The sequence below is a fragment of the Thunnus maccoyii genome, chromosome 1 (genome assembly GCF_910596095.1).
Source record: "Thunnus maccoyii chromosome 1, fThuMac1.1, whole genome shotgun sequence".
Taxonomy (NCBI): domain Eukaryota; kingdom Metazoa; phylum Chordata; class Actinopteri; order Scombriformes; family Scombridae; genus Thunnus; species Thunnus maccoyii.
In genome coordinates, this window is record NC_056533.1 from 35,584,759 (window position 1) to 35,600,697 (window position 15,939).

Consider the following 15,939-nt stretch of genomic DNA (forward strand, 5'->3'; position numbering starts at 1 on the left):
GGATCAGGAGGGTGAACTCTCACTCTGTATATTGAGGGAATTACAGGACGTAGGTGCAAAGGTGGAAACATTTCTGAATTTTTACTTTTTAATTTTAGTAATATTTTAAATTTCTGGCTGTATTTAGACTTTTAATATTATAACTAAAAAGGAATTGTAGATATTTGCTGTAATATTACTACAAAGGCACTCATCCCTACCGCTTTTAGATTTATTTTTGATAAATACTTTTTTTCCCGCCTCAAACAAAAAGCCCAGTTTGTCCTCTGATCTTAGCCGGGCAGTTGTTGGTTGTGAACAAATCTTTCCCCCAAGTTGGAAACAGAGAACTGAGTGCTAATAGCATCATCTGTGACCTTTATAAGGAATAATTACATTGTAAAAAATGTTACAATTACAAAAATGAACTTAAAATTGAGGCCGATTGCCAGTGGCGTCCGACCATGAGTGAAGGTTTTCTGTTCAGCCAAACACTACAGCAGACGTCTCTCTGGTTTAATCATCAGTGGGTGAATAAAATGAACTTATTGATTGATGTTTTATACTTTGTACACAGACTGAAGTGTTTGGTTTGAATGAGAACCTTCAGGTATTTGGTGCCTGAAAGGAACAGTTCTACATTTTGGGAAATATGCATTATTTTCATTATCAATTAATCTGACAATTATTTCCTCGATTAATCGTTTTGTCTATAAAATGTCATAAAATAGACTCTTGGAGCCCAAGGTGACATCTTTGAATGTCATGTTTTGTCTGATAAACAGCCCAAAGTCCAAAGATTTTAAGTTCATCTATCATGTATGACAGAATAAAGCCTAATAATCTCACATTTGAGAAGCTGCTACTAGCAAGTTTTTCGCATTTTTCCTTAAAAAACACCTAAAACAATTATATGATCATTAAAATAACTAAACTAATCAGCAATTTGAGTAGTGGACTAATCGTTGCAGCATATATGCATATTTGCTTTCTTGCTGAGAGGTAGATGAGAAGATCGATACCTCTCTCAGGTCTGTACACTAAATATGAAGCTACCATCAGCAGTCAGTTAGCTTAGCTTAGCTAACAGCTAGCCTGGCTCTGTCCTAAGTGAAAAAACTCTGAACTCTAAAACCGCTAGAGCTCACTAATTAACACGACAAGTTGTGGTTTGTTCTGGAACGATTTCTTTGATGGGTCACAAGTTCCTGTAAAACCGAACTTGGCGATTTTACATTTCTGTTTGTGTAACGGATTAAACTAACCAGATAAAACATGTAGAATAGTGAGCTTTAGAGGAGCTTTGGACAGAGTTAGGCTAGCTATTCTTCCTGTTTCCAGTCTTTATGCTAAACTAATCGACTCCAGTCTGTAGCTCCATAGTTGATGCACAGACATGAGAGTGTCGTTGATCTTCTCTGACTAAATAAACATATTTCCCAAAAATGTAAAACTGTTCCTTTAACATCTGTTAAGGACTTTTGAATTTGTTTAATATTGATCCTCCACATTACCACCACAAATTAGTACAAAACTCTAAATTAAAATCAGCTGCCGGAATGATAATGAATTACAATCGATGTAGTTACACAGAATAATTGCATGAACTTTATTTCATTTAGTGCTAGCACTTACAAACCAGAAAATGTAAAGTCAGAACCAATTTAATTGCATTTTTAACTCATTCACAAACACAAACTTGCAGCTTATGATTCTTATATGGTCCAAAGCCAAAGAAAGGGTTTTTTTGTGTGTGTGTGTGTTTAAATAAACCTGAATGGTCCAAGATAATGGGAATACCAGATTCTCTTTCAGTATTTTCTCTGAATCATTTCACAGGATTGATTTTTAAATGCTCAGTGACAGAAGGTCTGACAAAGTGAGAGGCAGCTAAACTGAAATGTATGATGTTCTTCAAAGGTCAACATAACAGATTTGTTAAATTGGGGAGCAAAAAATACTTTGCATTTGACTCACAATGAGGAACAAGCTTGTTGCTTTACGGTACATCATTCACTTCTCTATTCATTAGTACTGTTTATAGTCCAAATAGATCTAAATGTGACTTTATTGTTTACATGATGTTTTTGCATCTCTTACTGAATTTTGAAAAAGCAAAAACTGAAACCTGGAGTGCTCAAAGAACACAGAAAAAAAGAAATCTGAACTCCAGAAGGGATAGAAGATTTCTATCTCATGCCTTCAGATGAAGTAGTCGTGTCTGCAAGACACCGAGTTGAACTGTGTTATAAATCTAAAATAGCCCCCCCCCCCCCCCCCCCCCGTCCTCTACTGAAGGGAAACTGAGCTGAATGTGTGAAGACGTTCTTACAGTTGATGAGCAGTAATTTGGTTCAGTCAAAATAAAACACATACAGTTGTTATTATCTGTACTTTTAGTATCGTGTTTCCTTTGTTGTAGATGTGAAGCTTTTTTTTGTAAATACATTGTTTTCTTACAAATGCTGCTGTTCTCATGTCTGGTTTGTTCAACTGTTCGCTGCCTGATACATAGCGAGAATCACCTCAGGCTCCTTTAACACTGTGAGATTTTGGGTTTTCTGAGACGAAAGAGACGATAGTGAGAGAAATGTGGTCAAATCGAAAACGATGGTCTTAGATGAGACTCGACAGCAAATTTCTCAGAGTGTCAGAATGCGACTGCTGCTACGACCCGCGTCTGCATCCCAACCAATCAGAATATGACATTAAATGATGTAGAATAAACCGGCTGGCACAGCAGTTTAGAAAGCAAACACCATGTCTGCAGGAACAGCGCCAGGCCAAACCGTGTAATTACAACTTCCGGGTCCGTCATGTGATGCATGCTGGCCCAAAAAGCATCTTGTTCATACTCGATCATTGGAGAAGGAGTGACGGTAAAACGGGTGTCACAACCCCCCGCAAAATGACTCGTTTCATTATCAAGATTTGATCCGTTTGGTCTGATAACATTTGGGAAGTCTAGAAGAGTCGTATGGTTAAATTATTTTATCCCATTCAAGTGAGCAGAGAGCCATCTGGAAGCAGAAGTCTCAGACGTGCATAGTCTGAACCAGCTCGGGTGGAAAAGGACTCTATTGTGAATGATCTATGGGCCCAAAAAAACGAGGACGACCGCCGAAACATGGCAGACTGTTTTTTTATTCTGCTTCATACACCACTGAGCAGTTTTCATAGGGAATGAATTTGCACCATCTTTGAACGTGGTATCCAGTTCTCCTTAATACATCCATGGTACACACAAACAAAAAGAGATGGAGGCAAAAGGAAAAAGAAGTTTGTGTGAACTTGCTACATTTTCAAAACATAAGAGCAGTACGGATGGATGATGACGTGTCTCTGCTTTCATATACTTTTTACTATTTGCATTGAGTTGTATTGCATTCATCTCACAATCTGACAGCCTCAAACGTATATCGAACAGTCTGACACAGATTGTGACCAAGATGCCCATCTCGCACAATGTGACATGCAGTAAACGATCGTTGTTGCACAGTCTAAAGGCGCCTCTAAACGTGTGTAATCTGCTTTCAGTCCAAATTCAATTACAATAGTTGTTTTTTTTTTTAAACTCCTATAAAAACTCTATATTAAGCAGAGCGGATCTTTATCATCCGTACTCTTTTGGCACATTTAGATGAGGTTTGACAGGAGATGTGATATTTCAAATACATTACACGATGCACAGAAGTCAACCGACAAGACTGCAAGTTCTCAAAAATAATTATAGTCAAATGATACTTTAGTATATTTGTAGCTAATCAGTGCCACACAATAAAATACTGTATATTTCATATTCTCTTTCATGTAAAGCATCACAAAACAGACCTGATTTAACACACTAGAAAAAAAATGAATACCACAAATGAGCAACATAAACACTGTGAAAGACGTTACACAAGTGAACACAAGTAATGTGTTATGGTTTAAGCTTATTTTTATACATAAATACACTGTGAAGCAATATGTTGTTACTATATCTTGAGTTAAAGATAAAAGAAAAATCCACCTTCAAAACCTGCGTTTGGACGTCAGTCTATAATGTTCAGTATTTTTGTGATCATTGAATTATAATTTTGGCAACTTTTGGCAAATCCATGTTTCTATTTTTTAATTTTGCTACCTAGAATAGATTTAAAAGATAATGATATGTGATAGCAGAGTTAGACTCTGTTAGAACTGTTAAAAGTTAGAATAGTTAGATAGTTTGTGGTGCAGATATTTCCCAAACAGAAAAAATAATGTAATAATTTTGGTATCTGTACCAGAACTCAGGTATTGTAGTGTAGAAACTCAGGAGTTTCCTGCATAATTTAATGACACTACAGGTTTATGTCGTCGCCATTGTTTTATTTATTTCCACTTTATTTATGAGAAATTATGTTTTTTCTGTCACTTTGGTGTAGAAAATGGCATAAACACTACATTACCCATGAGCCTCAGCTGCCATTGCTATGGAGAGGAGTGTGACTCACAGCTGTAGCTAATTCAGAACACTTAATTGTCACAATGAACCCTTTTCGGCAGACATTTTGACTGTAAAAAAAAAAAAGGACGTAACCGTCGTGACGTCACCCGTTGGTTTGTTGACTCCTGTTTTGAAGCCATCTTGGATTTTTGGAGACAGAAGTGATGAGAAGTGATCATATTTGAGAAAAAGGATGGAAATACCCGCTTGGTCAAAGCAGGAAAAGCACAGGTGTAAATAATAATATCAATAATAATAATATCAGTGAGTGAATGTGCACAATAGCAGAGTGACCTTAATGCAATGCAGCCGTCATTAATGTTATTATTTCCATCTGTGCTTTTCCTGCCTGTCTGCTGTGAAAAACGTCTCTTAGAAGCAAAACATAAGCGCTGAATTCATCCAAAACGGATTTGCCAATTCCAGTCACCACTACACCCACATGGCGTACTCTTCACGCTGCAACATACATTATATCCAAGACTCTCTTCTCATAATGTTTAGCTGGTGTTTTTCTATTTCCAACCAAATCCTTTAAGCATTCAGTGTTCCAAACACTCTTTAGCTGCATGCCTGCTTGCACCGCTCACCTGGAAGATACAGTATGCTGTCACCTACATCATTTGAAATGCTCGGCCTCCACCTGTAGGGTCTCAGTCTACCTTTCCAATAGGAGATGTCTTTTTTCCTTTGTGGGGAATGATGAGGTCAGAGCCTAGACGCAAAATATCAACGCTGTAATATCTCACGTGAGTTGGCTAACCATAACTCATACTGCTGAATGATTTATCAGCTTTCTACAAAGCGTAATCCTTAACTTCTGCTCATCGTTAACGGTGCAGGTAATGGATACTCTATGTCCATCAAAGCCTTGGAAGTGCTCCACCTGTAAGTCACCTAACAGGACTTGTATTTCCGGATCTCTGAAAGGGAAATCACTCCTGAAAATAACCCTTCCTACTCTGCAACTTTATTGGTCTCTGCAGCTCCTCCTCGACGGATTTTCTTCTTGTGTGATTGGTGAAAGTCAGAGCTACGTGTTGGCTCAAGAAAGAAGGCCTCACTCTTTAATTCTGGAGGACTGACAGCAAAACCTGATGTTGACTGTTGGTATTTTAGATCGCTGAAACATTTGCTGCTTTTAAGTCTTTCTGAGCTGCTGGAAATATCTGACATCAAGGAGATTTAGGCCATTTATTCCCAGGAATAAGCAGAGGAAACCATTGAAAACCTGCTGTTTTGAGGTGGATTTTTCCTTTAAAAACAACACACGAAAAATTTCATTGATATAAAAAAGTAAATGAGCTGTTGAAAAACAGCAATAATAAAAAGGCCATTTCAGTCAATGTTCTTCTCTTTGGTATGTGTTTAAAGGTGGGCACAAGTGTCCACCTAAAGTGCTCTATATGGTACAGTAAGCTGGTGAGGCTTTTAAATAAACTTGGAGTCTTTTTGGTTTTCTTAATGTGGCGAGTTTCAAATGAAGCTGAAAGTGTCCGTCGACGGTCCAGCTGTCATCTTTCTCCAGTGACGCCACTCTGGAATTCATCAGGCTGTCGCGTGGATCGCTTAGATCCCACGGAGCGTGATGTTTTGAAGGTCCAGAAATGAAACATTGGAAGTAAATAAAGCTTCAGTATGAGCTCTATTCTCTGAGAGACACACACACAAACACACACACTCATCCCCTCGGTTCTCCTCGCTGTTTGGGTCCTCTGTTGCTGCAGAGCCTTTCGAGCGGTCGCACCAGTTCGTCCTCTCTGGGTGAGTACGGCACCACGTAGCTGTCCTCCTCCAGCAGGATGCGGTTTAGCGTGTGCTCATAGTTAATGTGCCGACGCACCATCAGTATATACTGTAGCCCCTCTTCCATGTGGGGGCAGTCGCACAAATTAGGGACCCAGAGGAACTCCCGGTGCTCCAGGCGGAAGCGGTTCCGGTAGGAGTGGAGGATCTGGACGTCATAACGTGTCTCCTCGCCTGTGTACAGCTTCCCGAGGACTCTGCCTCTGAAAACTGATGGGAAATAAAGATATTTTAATATTTCAATTTACACATGAAACGTAGTTTTCTACCTAAAGTTATTTAAATACATTGAAGCTACAAGGTTCAGACTTACCAAAGTCCTTCTTGCAATACTGTCTCTGGCGTTCCCTTCGACCTTTAACCCGCAGACATTTCCCACAATGCCCTGCAGGATAAACCGAGCAGAAGTAAGCTCACAAGTATAGACTTCATATAAAAAGAGGACTTGTAGGAATTCATCCACATGTTGGGAAATATGCTAGCTTGGTTTCTTATTGGGAGTTAGATGAGAAGGTTGATATCAATCAAACCTCCAAATCACATTTGCCATTTTATCACAGATTTAAATATATCTGGTGTTCTCCTCGTTGATGGATGTTTCCCTGTTTATGAAAAGAAATGAACAAACCAGAATTTTGTGGTTGATATTTAGAGTAGGGATGTCATCCTTATGTGCCAGTTGGAAAAATAATGCCCCTTACATTTTTTCAAGGACACACTTTACTAGAATTGATGCTCTCCCTCTACTCTCTTCCGTAGTGAACCACATGTCACTGCCCCAATGTGAAGGGCTGCTTTTAAGACTTTGGATTGGTGCAATGCAGGTTTTTTTAAAAGTCTCTAATTGTTTCCACCCATTTTTAACAATGAAACTTGGGAGATTGTCCTCAGTCTCTATGAGCAAAGTGTTTAGAGGCTGACCTGTGAGTCTACAACATGACAAACATTAGCCTAGCGAATGTTAGCCGCCAACTGCTTCAGTGTGGCCTGAAAATGACATCACCTGGATGATCAGTCACTACAAATTGTAACCCGTTAACCATTTCCCCCAAATAGGTTAACAGGAACATGAAGTTTGACTGAATAATGAGGTGAGAATTAGGTTTTTGGCTAAGCTAGCAAGCTAGCAAACTAGAAGCATCCTAGCTAGCATACTGTAGCCCCGTTGGTCCATGTTATAATTATAAAGAGGTCTTGTTTGCACATAGTATGTTTGTATTCAGCACCTGTAGACATCATTGAGATCAAGTTACTGCTTTGGGTCACTTTCCTAACTCTGAATAAAACATCAAATCTAAGATGAAGAGTTTTTTTTTATCAGGTTGTGGTTAGCTGGGAAGTTGGTGATATGTTGGGATGAGGTGGGGAACATACTTCCAGGTGAAGGCTGAGGCAGGAGGTTTCTGTGGTTGTCCTCCCGCTCCAGGCGGGGCAGGATGGGCTGGTGAGGGCGCTGCTGGCGGTTGTGGTGGGAAGGTTGACGCGGCGGCTTCACAGGCTTTAAAACTAGTAAGACACAAATCACAATCTGTCATCAACAATGTTGTAATGTTTGGGTTTTTTTTTACATTAATCTTCTCAAAGCAAACTTTAATCTAAGCAAGTTGTTTGAATTTTTCAACATGAGTTGCTGTGAGTTAGCGGTGGTAATATTAACATGATATGCTATGATATTTTGCAGTTTTACACAAGAAATTGATCTTCTGCATCATTTTTGAGCAGTAAATGTTACATTAGCATTAGCTTAGAGCCAGTGTTGTTGTGAACACTTGACTACGACTATGAAAGCAGAATAAATCAGAAGAAACACACAAAGGCCAGCTTCTTCTGCTGTAGATAATAAAACCTGCTTCATGTTGTGTTGTATTGTGCCTTAAAATGTATCTGTTAGCTCGGCCGAACTTAAGCAACAGGATTTCAGTTGGATTCAACTAATGCTCTTGTACTGGCACCAGTGAATTCATACCACTTCCTCAACCTATTTAACTTTCAAACTATTGAAAATGCTGCTGAGAAAAACAGGAAATTCCTTGTTTTTTGACATATTGATCTAATGAAACAGCAGACCTCTTTCTAAAATGCCTGTGGTGTATGAACAAATATGTTGTATCAAAAATAGATAATATCCCAAACCCTGCATTTATAGCTACAATCCCGAGTCTTTCACACTGTTAATCATAACTGCTCAGAACTTTTCTTGTTATGAAATTTGCAGCCTTTCTCGAGCCAGCGATGGTTTAATGTTTCATTAAGCTGCAAGATCAATATAATTTTTCAATTTATAAAGAAAGACTGTGTGTTTAAAGTATAAACTGTCACTATCCATGAAATGCACAGGCAACATCCAAGTATGGGAGTGTTACAATAGCGTCTGAATGTGTGGCATTTTTGAATAATCTGTGAATATTTTCATAATATTTTCATAAAATGCCCGTTATAATTTCAAAGATCCCATGGTGACGTCTTCAAATGTCTCGTTTTGTGTGATCAACAGTCAAAAAGTCAAAAAAAAATTCACTATACTGTCTATTTTCTACATACATGACACAGAAAATCTTCAAATCCTCACATTTGAGAAGCTGCGTCCAGCAACAAAATGACTAAAATGATTTTTCTATTATAAAAATAGCTGCTGATTCATTTTCCGTCGGTCAAATAATCGATTAATAAAACAGCATTTCAAAATTTCACATCATTGTCAACGTTTCAATGCTCTGAGCACCACAAATTAAATTCCATCAACCTCTCATTCTACTGAGAGGAGACAGAAATCTCAGAGACGGATATTTAGAATTAAAAAAAAAACCTCAACAGATGAAACCACAACTTTCTGGCTGGGTGGACGGTATCGGGGCAAAGTGAGAAAATGAACTTTAAAAAAAGCAAAGGTCCAATTTAATTGCAACGATGACAGCAGAAACATTATGCAGAGTATAACAGTGAAAGTACAATCTTACAACAATGGATATCATGTGAAAATATGCGCTAAATTAGCATTAATTTGTATAATTTCCTGTTGTCAGCAGGGTCGATTATATAGAATTACTATGCAACAATTGGAAATATCACCATGTTACCTAACAAACAGTCGACACACTATTTCTGGAAACAACAAGAGTCAATTTCTGTTCGGCGTGAATCCACCAGCTGGAAAATATTTCCAGAGAGGCTACAGTGTTGGATGTATTCCAACAGAAGGCACAGGTCCTCGGGCCGTGTGCATATTTCCATGTGAATTTGAGTATTTAAGGAGGTCAGGACAGATTCAGCACATATGTACTGCAGGCTTATCATGAGAGATAAACCAACCGCATTCCTCAGCAGCAGCCACCATGTCAGCCGGCAGATAGACTCCTGTTTTGTGTTTTAATGTGGTCAGAAGATGGACCGCTTAAGGCCCCTGAACACTTATCATCCACCACACAGGTGTTTTCACTTATCGTGCCTGATTGGACTTCTTCTCAGGGCTGTGTGTGGGGGGCGTGTACACACTGTGATTGATTGACATTTCCCTCATCCTCCTCTTCATTTAGAGTCAACTTGTTAGTTTTGGAAAGCTTACGCCTTTATCATTCTTATTAGTACATGACTGGAAACACCTGTGTGCATGGATTTCAATTTGATCAAGATGTATCGATTATCAAAACAGTTGCTGATTAATTTTCTATCAATCTTTGCAACTCTACTTAAAGGAGAAATACATTACGATGCTGCTGCTGCTACAGACTTTGGGTCAAAGTCTTCTCACGTACAGGCAATAAAACGCCCTCGTGAGGCTGATAAACTCGGTTCTATATGGTTCTTACAGAAGTCGCTCACCTTGAATTTAAGTTCAGTCATTATCTACTTACATGTCAGCTGAAACTCCACTAAAGGTCTTAAAGCAGCAGAACAGACAAGTTACTTGTTAAAGGTTCCTTGTGAAGTTTTTGACCACTACAGTGTTTTTACAGTGTTCACTAAATTAAATTTAAAACCTTTTTAATACTACGTAGAAGGCAATTTAACACCTTTTTCACTGTCATACTGGTCAAAGAATAAAAAACAGGTTGGGACGATAAGGCCAACAGTTATTTAGTAAGTACATTATTTTATTGACATTTATATCACATTTTTGTCAGTACTTCCCAGTTGTACATAATAATAATTCTTAGAAATATAATCAATTAACATAACTTGGATCCAGACAAATAGCAGAAAATTGCTGGATGGATTAATCAATTACAAAATAATTAATTTAGGTTGATTTAAGTTTTCAGTGGATGAGTTTTTTAGCTACTGCAGCTATCAGTAGTGTTTGCTGACTGAATCTCCATAAAAAATAATAAAAGAGCTTCCTGTCTCCCGACAACCTTCAAGTGATGTACAAAAAATAATGTTACTGTCTACAGCTGGCAAGAAAACATTTTCAAGATCTTTGTAATTTAAATTGGAGAATTATTCATACCTTCTAAGGCCTTTTTTGAGGAAACTGAATTAAATGTTTTTTTTTCTTAAGACACTAGTAGCGCTACGGATCACTGTTTTTATGAGTGGATCCTGACAACCATTCCTGCTAATGGTTTCCCACTGATCTGCAGTTGGCAGTAATGCTGCAACCACAAATATGGATCAGAACAATGCAGGTTTCAGTTTTAAAAAGAAAAAAAAAATCATCTTTGCAAATGTTTTATGAGGAAGGAAATGTTTGTTAGACTTCAAGGATACACACAATATGTTTTGATGATAATATGGAATATAAACATAAACTCTGTTTACAAGAAAACCCCATAGGGCGTCTTTAAATTTATATCTCCCAAACTACTGATGATAACAGACATATTTATATAGCTCCAAAACCAGACATAAAATGGTCAGATTAATCCAAGCTTCTCTGTGCTCTTGCAGCATAATTCAAGTAGCCAAACTCCTTTTATACCTTTGATACTGTAGCATGACTGTTGGCATGTGGGACATAATGTAGTAAATACTTTAAATTTACATTTACATGTATGAAAAGTCCTTAAAGTGAAACAATTCCATCACAGCTGGGCAACTGTCTCTGCTGATGAAGACAGTGAGATACAATCAAAAGATCCAGAACAGCTACTAATGGACCCTGTAATGAGATTATTTTGTAAACTATCATTTTACTGTTTACCGCCTTTGCTTTTATTTTGAAACTGTCTCATTGTCTGTCCGCTTGCCTTCCTTGCTCTGTCGGATGCCTCTTTAGCAATTAACTTTATTAACTAATTATTTACTTTAATAGACATTTTTCTATGTTTGAAGCTTTTAATTGAAGGCTTCATTAGCTTTAGTAGTTTGCTGTGAAGAACTGCTGAAGTCTCAGTTCTTCCCAACATCAGCAGAGTTTTGACTGACATGCAGGTGTGTAGATAATTGATTAATTTAAATTCTGTTTGTCCTTTAAACTCTTGCTTTCATCTGTGAATATACTTGAGGGTGGTTAAATGAAGCTTACACCATTGGGACCGCGTGGTGACAGGGGGAGGTCGGGTGGTGGTAGTAGTAGTGGTGGTGGTTGTAGTGGTTGTAGTGGTGGGTTGGTCCCAGGGGAGGTAGCTGGCAGTGTGGTGAGCCTGACGTAGTGGACTCCTCCTCCCGTGGTAGAGGGCGTATTGGTCTGGTGGCAGCCAGTACTCGTATTCGATCCCCGGGTTTCTGTCTGTTGCCAGAACCTGCAAACAAGGACCACATGGAAACATCTAGACCGGCCTGGAAAAGGCTTTGAATCTTTTCATCTGTTTCCATTTGCTTTCACATTTTAGCTGATAGTGCAGCGTACAGTGTAAGCTTTGTATATATCTTCACATTATATGCATGCATCAATATTGACAAAATACTGAAATTAAATCACATGTAGTGTTACATTTACATTGTTCGGTTCTGTTCCTTATTTTGCCATCAGACCAGAACCAAAAACATCTTTCATGTCTTTATAACCGCATTAACTATTTCCTCTGTAGTTGACAAAACAATCTCACCATGAGGTCCATTTAGTGGCTTTTCTGGAGCTTTCAATTGTAGCTATTATTGTATCGGATATCATGGTGAGATTGTTTTACCAATCGTGGTTTCCAAGGTCGAGAAATAACTTTTGATTTAATTGATTTTCTCTGTGCGTTACAGAGTCTGGTCCAGGTGGCCTTTGTCTAATATTTGTCCTTGTATCCCTGCACTGTATCTGTAATCCTAAATAAATGTGTCTTTTTACAATTTCTTGTGTTTCTTTTATATCTGATCTTAATGTCTTTTATGTTTCATGTAAAGCCTTGTGGTTGAAACATGCTAGACAAATAAACTCGCCTTGCCTTTTAATCCTAAATGGGTGGGGTAAGGGTTACAAGATTAACTAAAATACATGAGTGATGAACAAGAAGGTATTGCAGCTAAATGAACCGTACATTCACTGCTTTTTCTGAGCTTAAAGCTTTTTTTTTGAGGACTAGTCCTGGGGTTTGATATTTAAACTTTAGACAACCTCCTCTGCTTAAGGATTAAGTTAACCCTAACCCTAAGGGCTAGCTACAAGGGCACTACGACAAATTATAGGCAATGAATCCCAGGACCGATCCCTACACACAAAAAAAGCTTTGTAAAGCAAAGAGAACGCAGCTGAAACTCATGTTCTTATTGTTCTTAAAGTATCTCAGAAGGAGGCAATAGTTAACAGCTGTTTGGTAGTAAAGCCAGGTTGAAATACCTGCACAGAACCTGAATGGAAACAATCAATTATTAATCCAAACCTGTTTTTTTTCTTATTATATGAAATGCTTTAAGATAAGCCAAATAACTTAAGGGTTACAATATGTTGCACAATGTTGGAAAGGAGAACGTGTTAATCTTTTACTGGCATTGGTGCCTGTCTGGCTGGCTCGATGGTGTCTGGTGAGTAAACAGACAGGCGGGCTCAATAAAGTACGGCCTGACTTTAATATAAAATACAGGTCACATGCAAACAGGCGAAACTATACAATTAAGTTACTTAAATTATATGACTTTACAATTACGTTAAAATTAACAAAAGAACGTTAAATGTTCCAGCTCCTGAGACCAGATGTTGATCAAACCGCCCTGGTCTAGTGTCTTCAGGGACTCTCACCATGAGATGCAGGTCTTCCTGGGTGGGTCCCGGCACCTCAAAGCTCTCCCAGGTGTCTGCTGAGCGCCGGTACAGCAGTTTTGTTCCAGCTACGTTGTATTCGCCTGGTACACTGATCTTCCAGTTACCATTGATCACAAACTGGGAGCGACCGTTCTGGAGGGCTGAGAGAGGAAGGAAACGTTTGGTGTCATTCAGTGTTGATATTGAGTTAAATATTTCTTATGAGTTAAAGGATAACGCTGGCGATTTTCTATATTTTTTTTTATTGTCAACAAATCTCATGTACAGAGCCAAACCAACAATGAACTCATCCTACTAACAAGTATTGTTTGTGTATCCAAAGCCTGATATATCTTATTCCTCTGTGCCGTAGACCTTCATTACATTAGTTTGTTTGGAAACGTCTCGAAAGACTAGTAACAGTGATCATGTTTTCAGTCTCCGGACAGTAGTTCTGTGTAAGACAGACGCCACTGAGCATGCGCTGTTTACAGCTTTGCTAGCTTGTTGTGCTACATATTAAGGATGTGCAGAGGGCCCAGTATTTGTATTTGTATCTGTATTTGTTGAGGCAGCAAAATTATTTGTATTTGTATTCGAATAAAAGTGGAAAGAGGCCTAAAAATACTGTCTTTGTTTTTATTAGTGTCTCCAGGAGTGATGTCCAAATTAGGAAATGTGCGTCATGTAGCAGTGAGACCTGCTGATAGACGTAACAGCGGAGCAGAGGAGATACACTGAGATAGAGATGTAACCAACCTGCATGCTGGTATTTGACTTTTTTTTTTTCTTCCTGAAAACAAATAATTTTTAAAATATTTGTATGAAACAAATATTCATAAGAAACCCACTATTTGTGCTTTGCCGAATCACGTATTTGTATTCGGGCACACCCTTAGTACACATCACAACCTCTTGATTTGTACTGAAGTTTTTTGAGGAATTTACGATGTAGCACAAAGTCAAGAGGTTGTGATATGTAGCACAACAAGCTAGCAAAAGCTGTAAACAGAACCGCATTTGCTCACATGCTCAGTAGCGTCTGCCTTACACAGAACTACTCTCTGGAGACTGAAAACTTGATGCTGTTATTAGTCTTTGGAGCCGTTTCTAAACAAACTAACGTGACCAAACTCTTCATGATGAAGGAGCATGTCATCCAATGCAACAGTGTGACTCACTGACTTATTTTTAATAGTTTTTGGACAACAACAGAGGTCTACGGCACAGAGGAATAAGATATATCAGGGTTTGGACACACACACACACACATAGCTCTGCATATGATATGTGTTGACAAGATAATTACCAGCCATGTCATTTAATGCCAAAAATTTGCTCCTCATATCAGTGGGTCATGTTAAGCTAAAGGCAGGCGCTCAGAGATAGAAATATGCCATCTGACTATATAAGGCAGCTGTCTCTCCTCAGTACTTAGAGAGGGATTTTCCATGACATGAACTGGAAACAAGTACTTTCACCTGCCTTGCCCCAGTTGCCAGATAAAAGCCTTTACTAGCTTCCCTTTCAAGACCACAGTGTGTGCCATTTCAGGGCCTGTTTTATTTTGATCCCATAAACAAAGATGAGAATAGATGCCCTTTGTTATTATGTTACCTGGAAATAACTGCTGAGCCCCTCCTGTCTCTGGGGAGAGGAAGTAATAGTCTAGGAATTAATTTCAAGTGTCTGATTTACACTGTAACTATGGAGCCAGTGACACAAAGTGCCCTCATCTGCAGAGAGCTGAAACTGATATAAACAGCATACCAGGTGGCCTGTGTTTATACATGTGTGACAGGCTGAATCTTACCTAGATAATTCCTGCTGTTATCGGTGACTCGGATGTGAGTGGCTCCAGCTGGTATCATGGTCACTTCGTTGTATCCGAAAGGTCCGCCTGGCCAACAGAGACACTCAGTTAGAGGCTTGGATCCAAAGTTAAGTTTCCTGTTTTTTAATGACTTCACATGATTAAAGGGAACGTCAGTTTTTTTACAACCTGGAACATGAACTGCATCAAAAACAACTCGATAGCCAAAGAGAGAAAAGCCTCGGATGGCTTTTAAAGTCGAGTTATTTTAATCTAAATGAAGGTGAACATTAAAAGTTCAAACTACAGGTTGACTGTAAACGTTTTGTTTACAGTGTGAGATGCTGAGATGTGACCTAGAGAGGTCAAACGTAATGAGAAGTCATGTATAAAACCCAAAATAAAGAGCATCGTTGTTGTTAAAGAGGCATTTCACATGTCAAAGTCAACTTACTAGTCATAAGGAGAATAATATCTTCTGGCTCTGAGGGAGATTTGTTAAGTTTGAAGGAATTAATCTAGTTTTGTCTTGGAGATGACACATTTTTAACAGAAAGCTTGACTTATAAACTGGGGGCGTATAGTTTAAAAGACTTAAGCATTTAATAGGCAGGGAGGGTTTAATGAAAGAGACAATAAAATTGGTTTATGGGAAGTGTAGTATCCAGTGTTTTTGGAAAAAGAAAACTTGAACTCTATTAGACTATAAATCTGTGATGTTCAAAGCATCAAATAAGAAAAACACACCACCAAACCACAAAA

At 38.5% G+C, this 15,939-nt stretch overlaps 1 protein-coding gene and 1 long non-coding RNA gene across 5 annotated transcripts in view; one reads left to right on the plus strand and one right to left on the minus strand.

Moving 5' to 3' along the window:
* The first annotated feature begins 2,255 nt into the window (after positions 1-2,255).
* On the plus strand, positions 2,256-15,093 carry LOC121894883. The gene is made up of 3 exons (XR_006095643.1): positions 2,256-3,357; positions 4,445-4,448; positions 15,082-15,093. It is a non-coding gene; the product is annotated as an uncharacterized LOC121894883 (long non-coding RNA).
* Positions 5,203-15,939, minus strand: part of adamtsl5 (ADAMTS like 5) — a 44,349-nt gene continuing 33,612 nt past the window's right edge. For all 4 annotated transcript variants that reach the window (XM_042407741.1, XM_042407737.1, XM_042407728.1 and 1 more), the window contains 6 exons: positions 15,178-15,264; positions 13,362-13,525; positions 11,721-11,937; positions 7,631-7,762; positions 6,570-6,641; positions 5,203-6,466 (listed from right to left, as the gene is read on the minus strand). In XM_042407741.1, the coding sequence (XP_042263675.1) occupies positions 6,132-6,466; positions 6,570-6,641; positions 7,631-7,762; positions 11,721-11,937; positions 13,362-13,525; positions 15,178-15,264 (1,007 nt within the window). In that variant the 3' untranslated portion in view covers positions 5,203-6,131. The remainder of the gene's footprint in view (positions 6,467-6,569; positions 6,642-7,630; positions 7,763-11,720; positions 11,938-13,361; positions 13,526-15,177; positions 15,265-15,939) is intronic.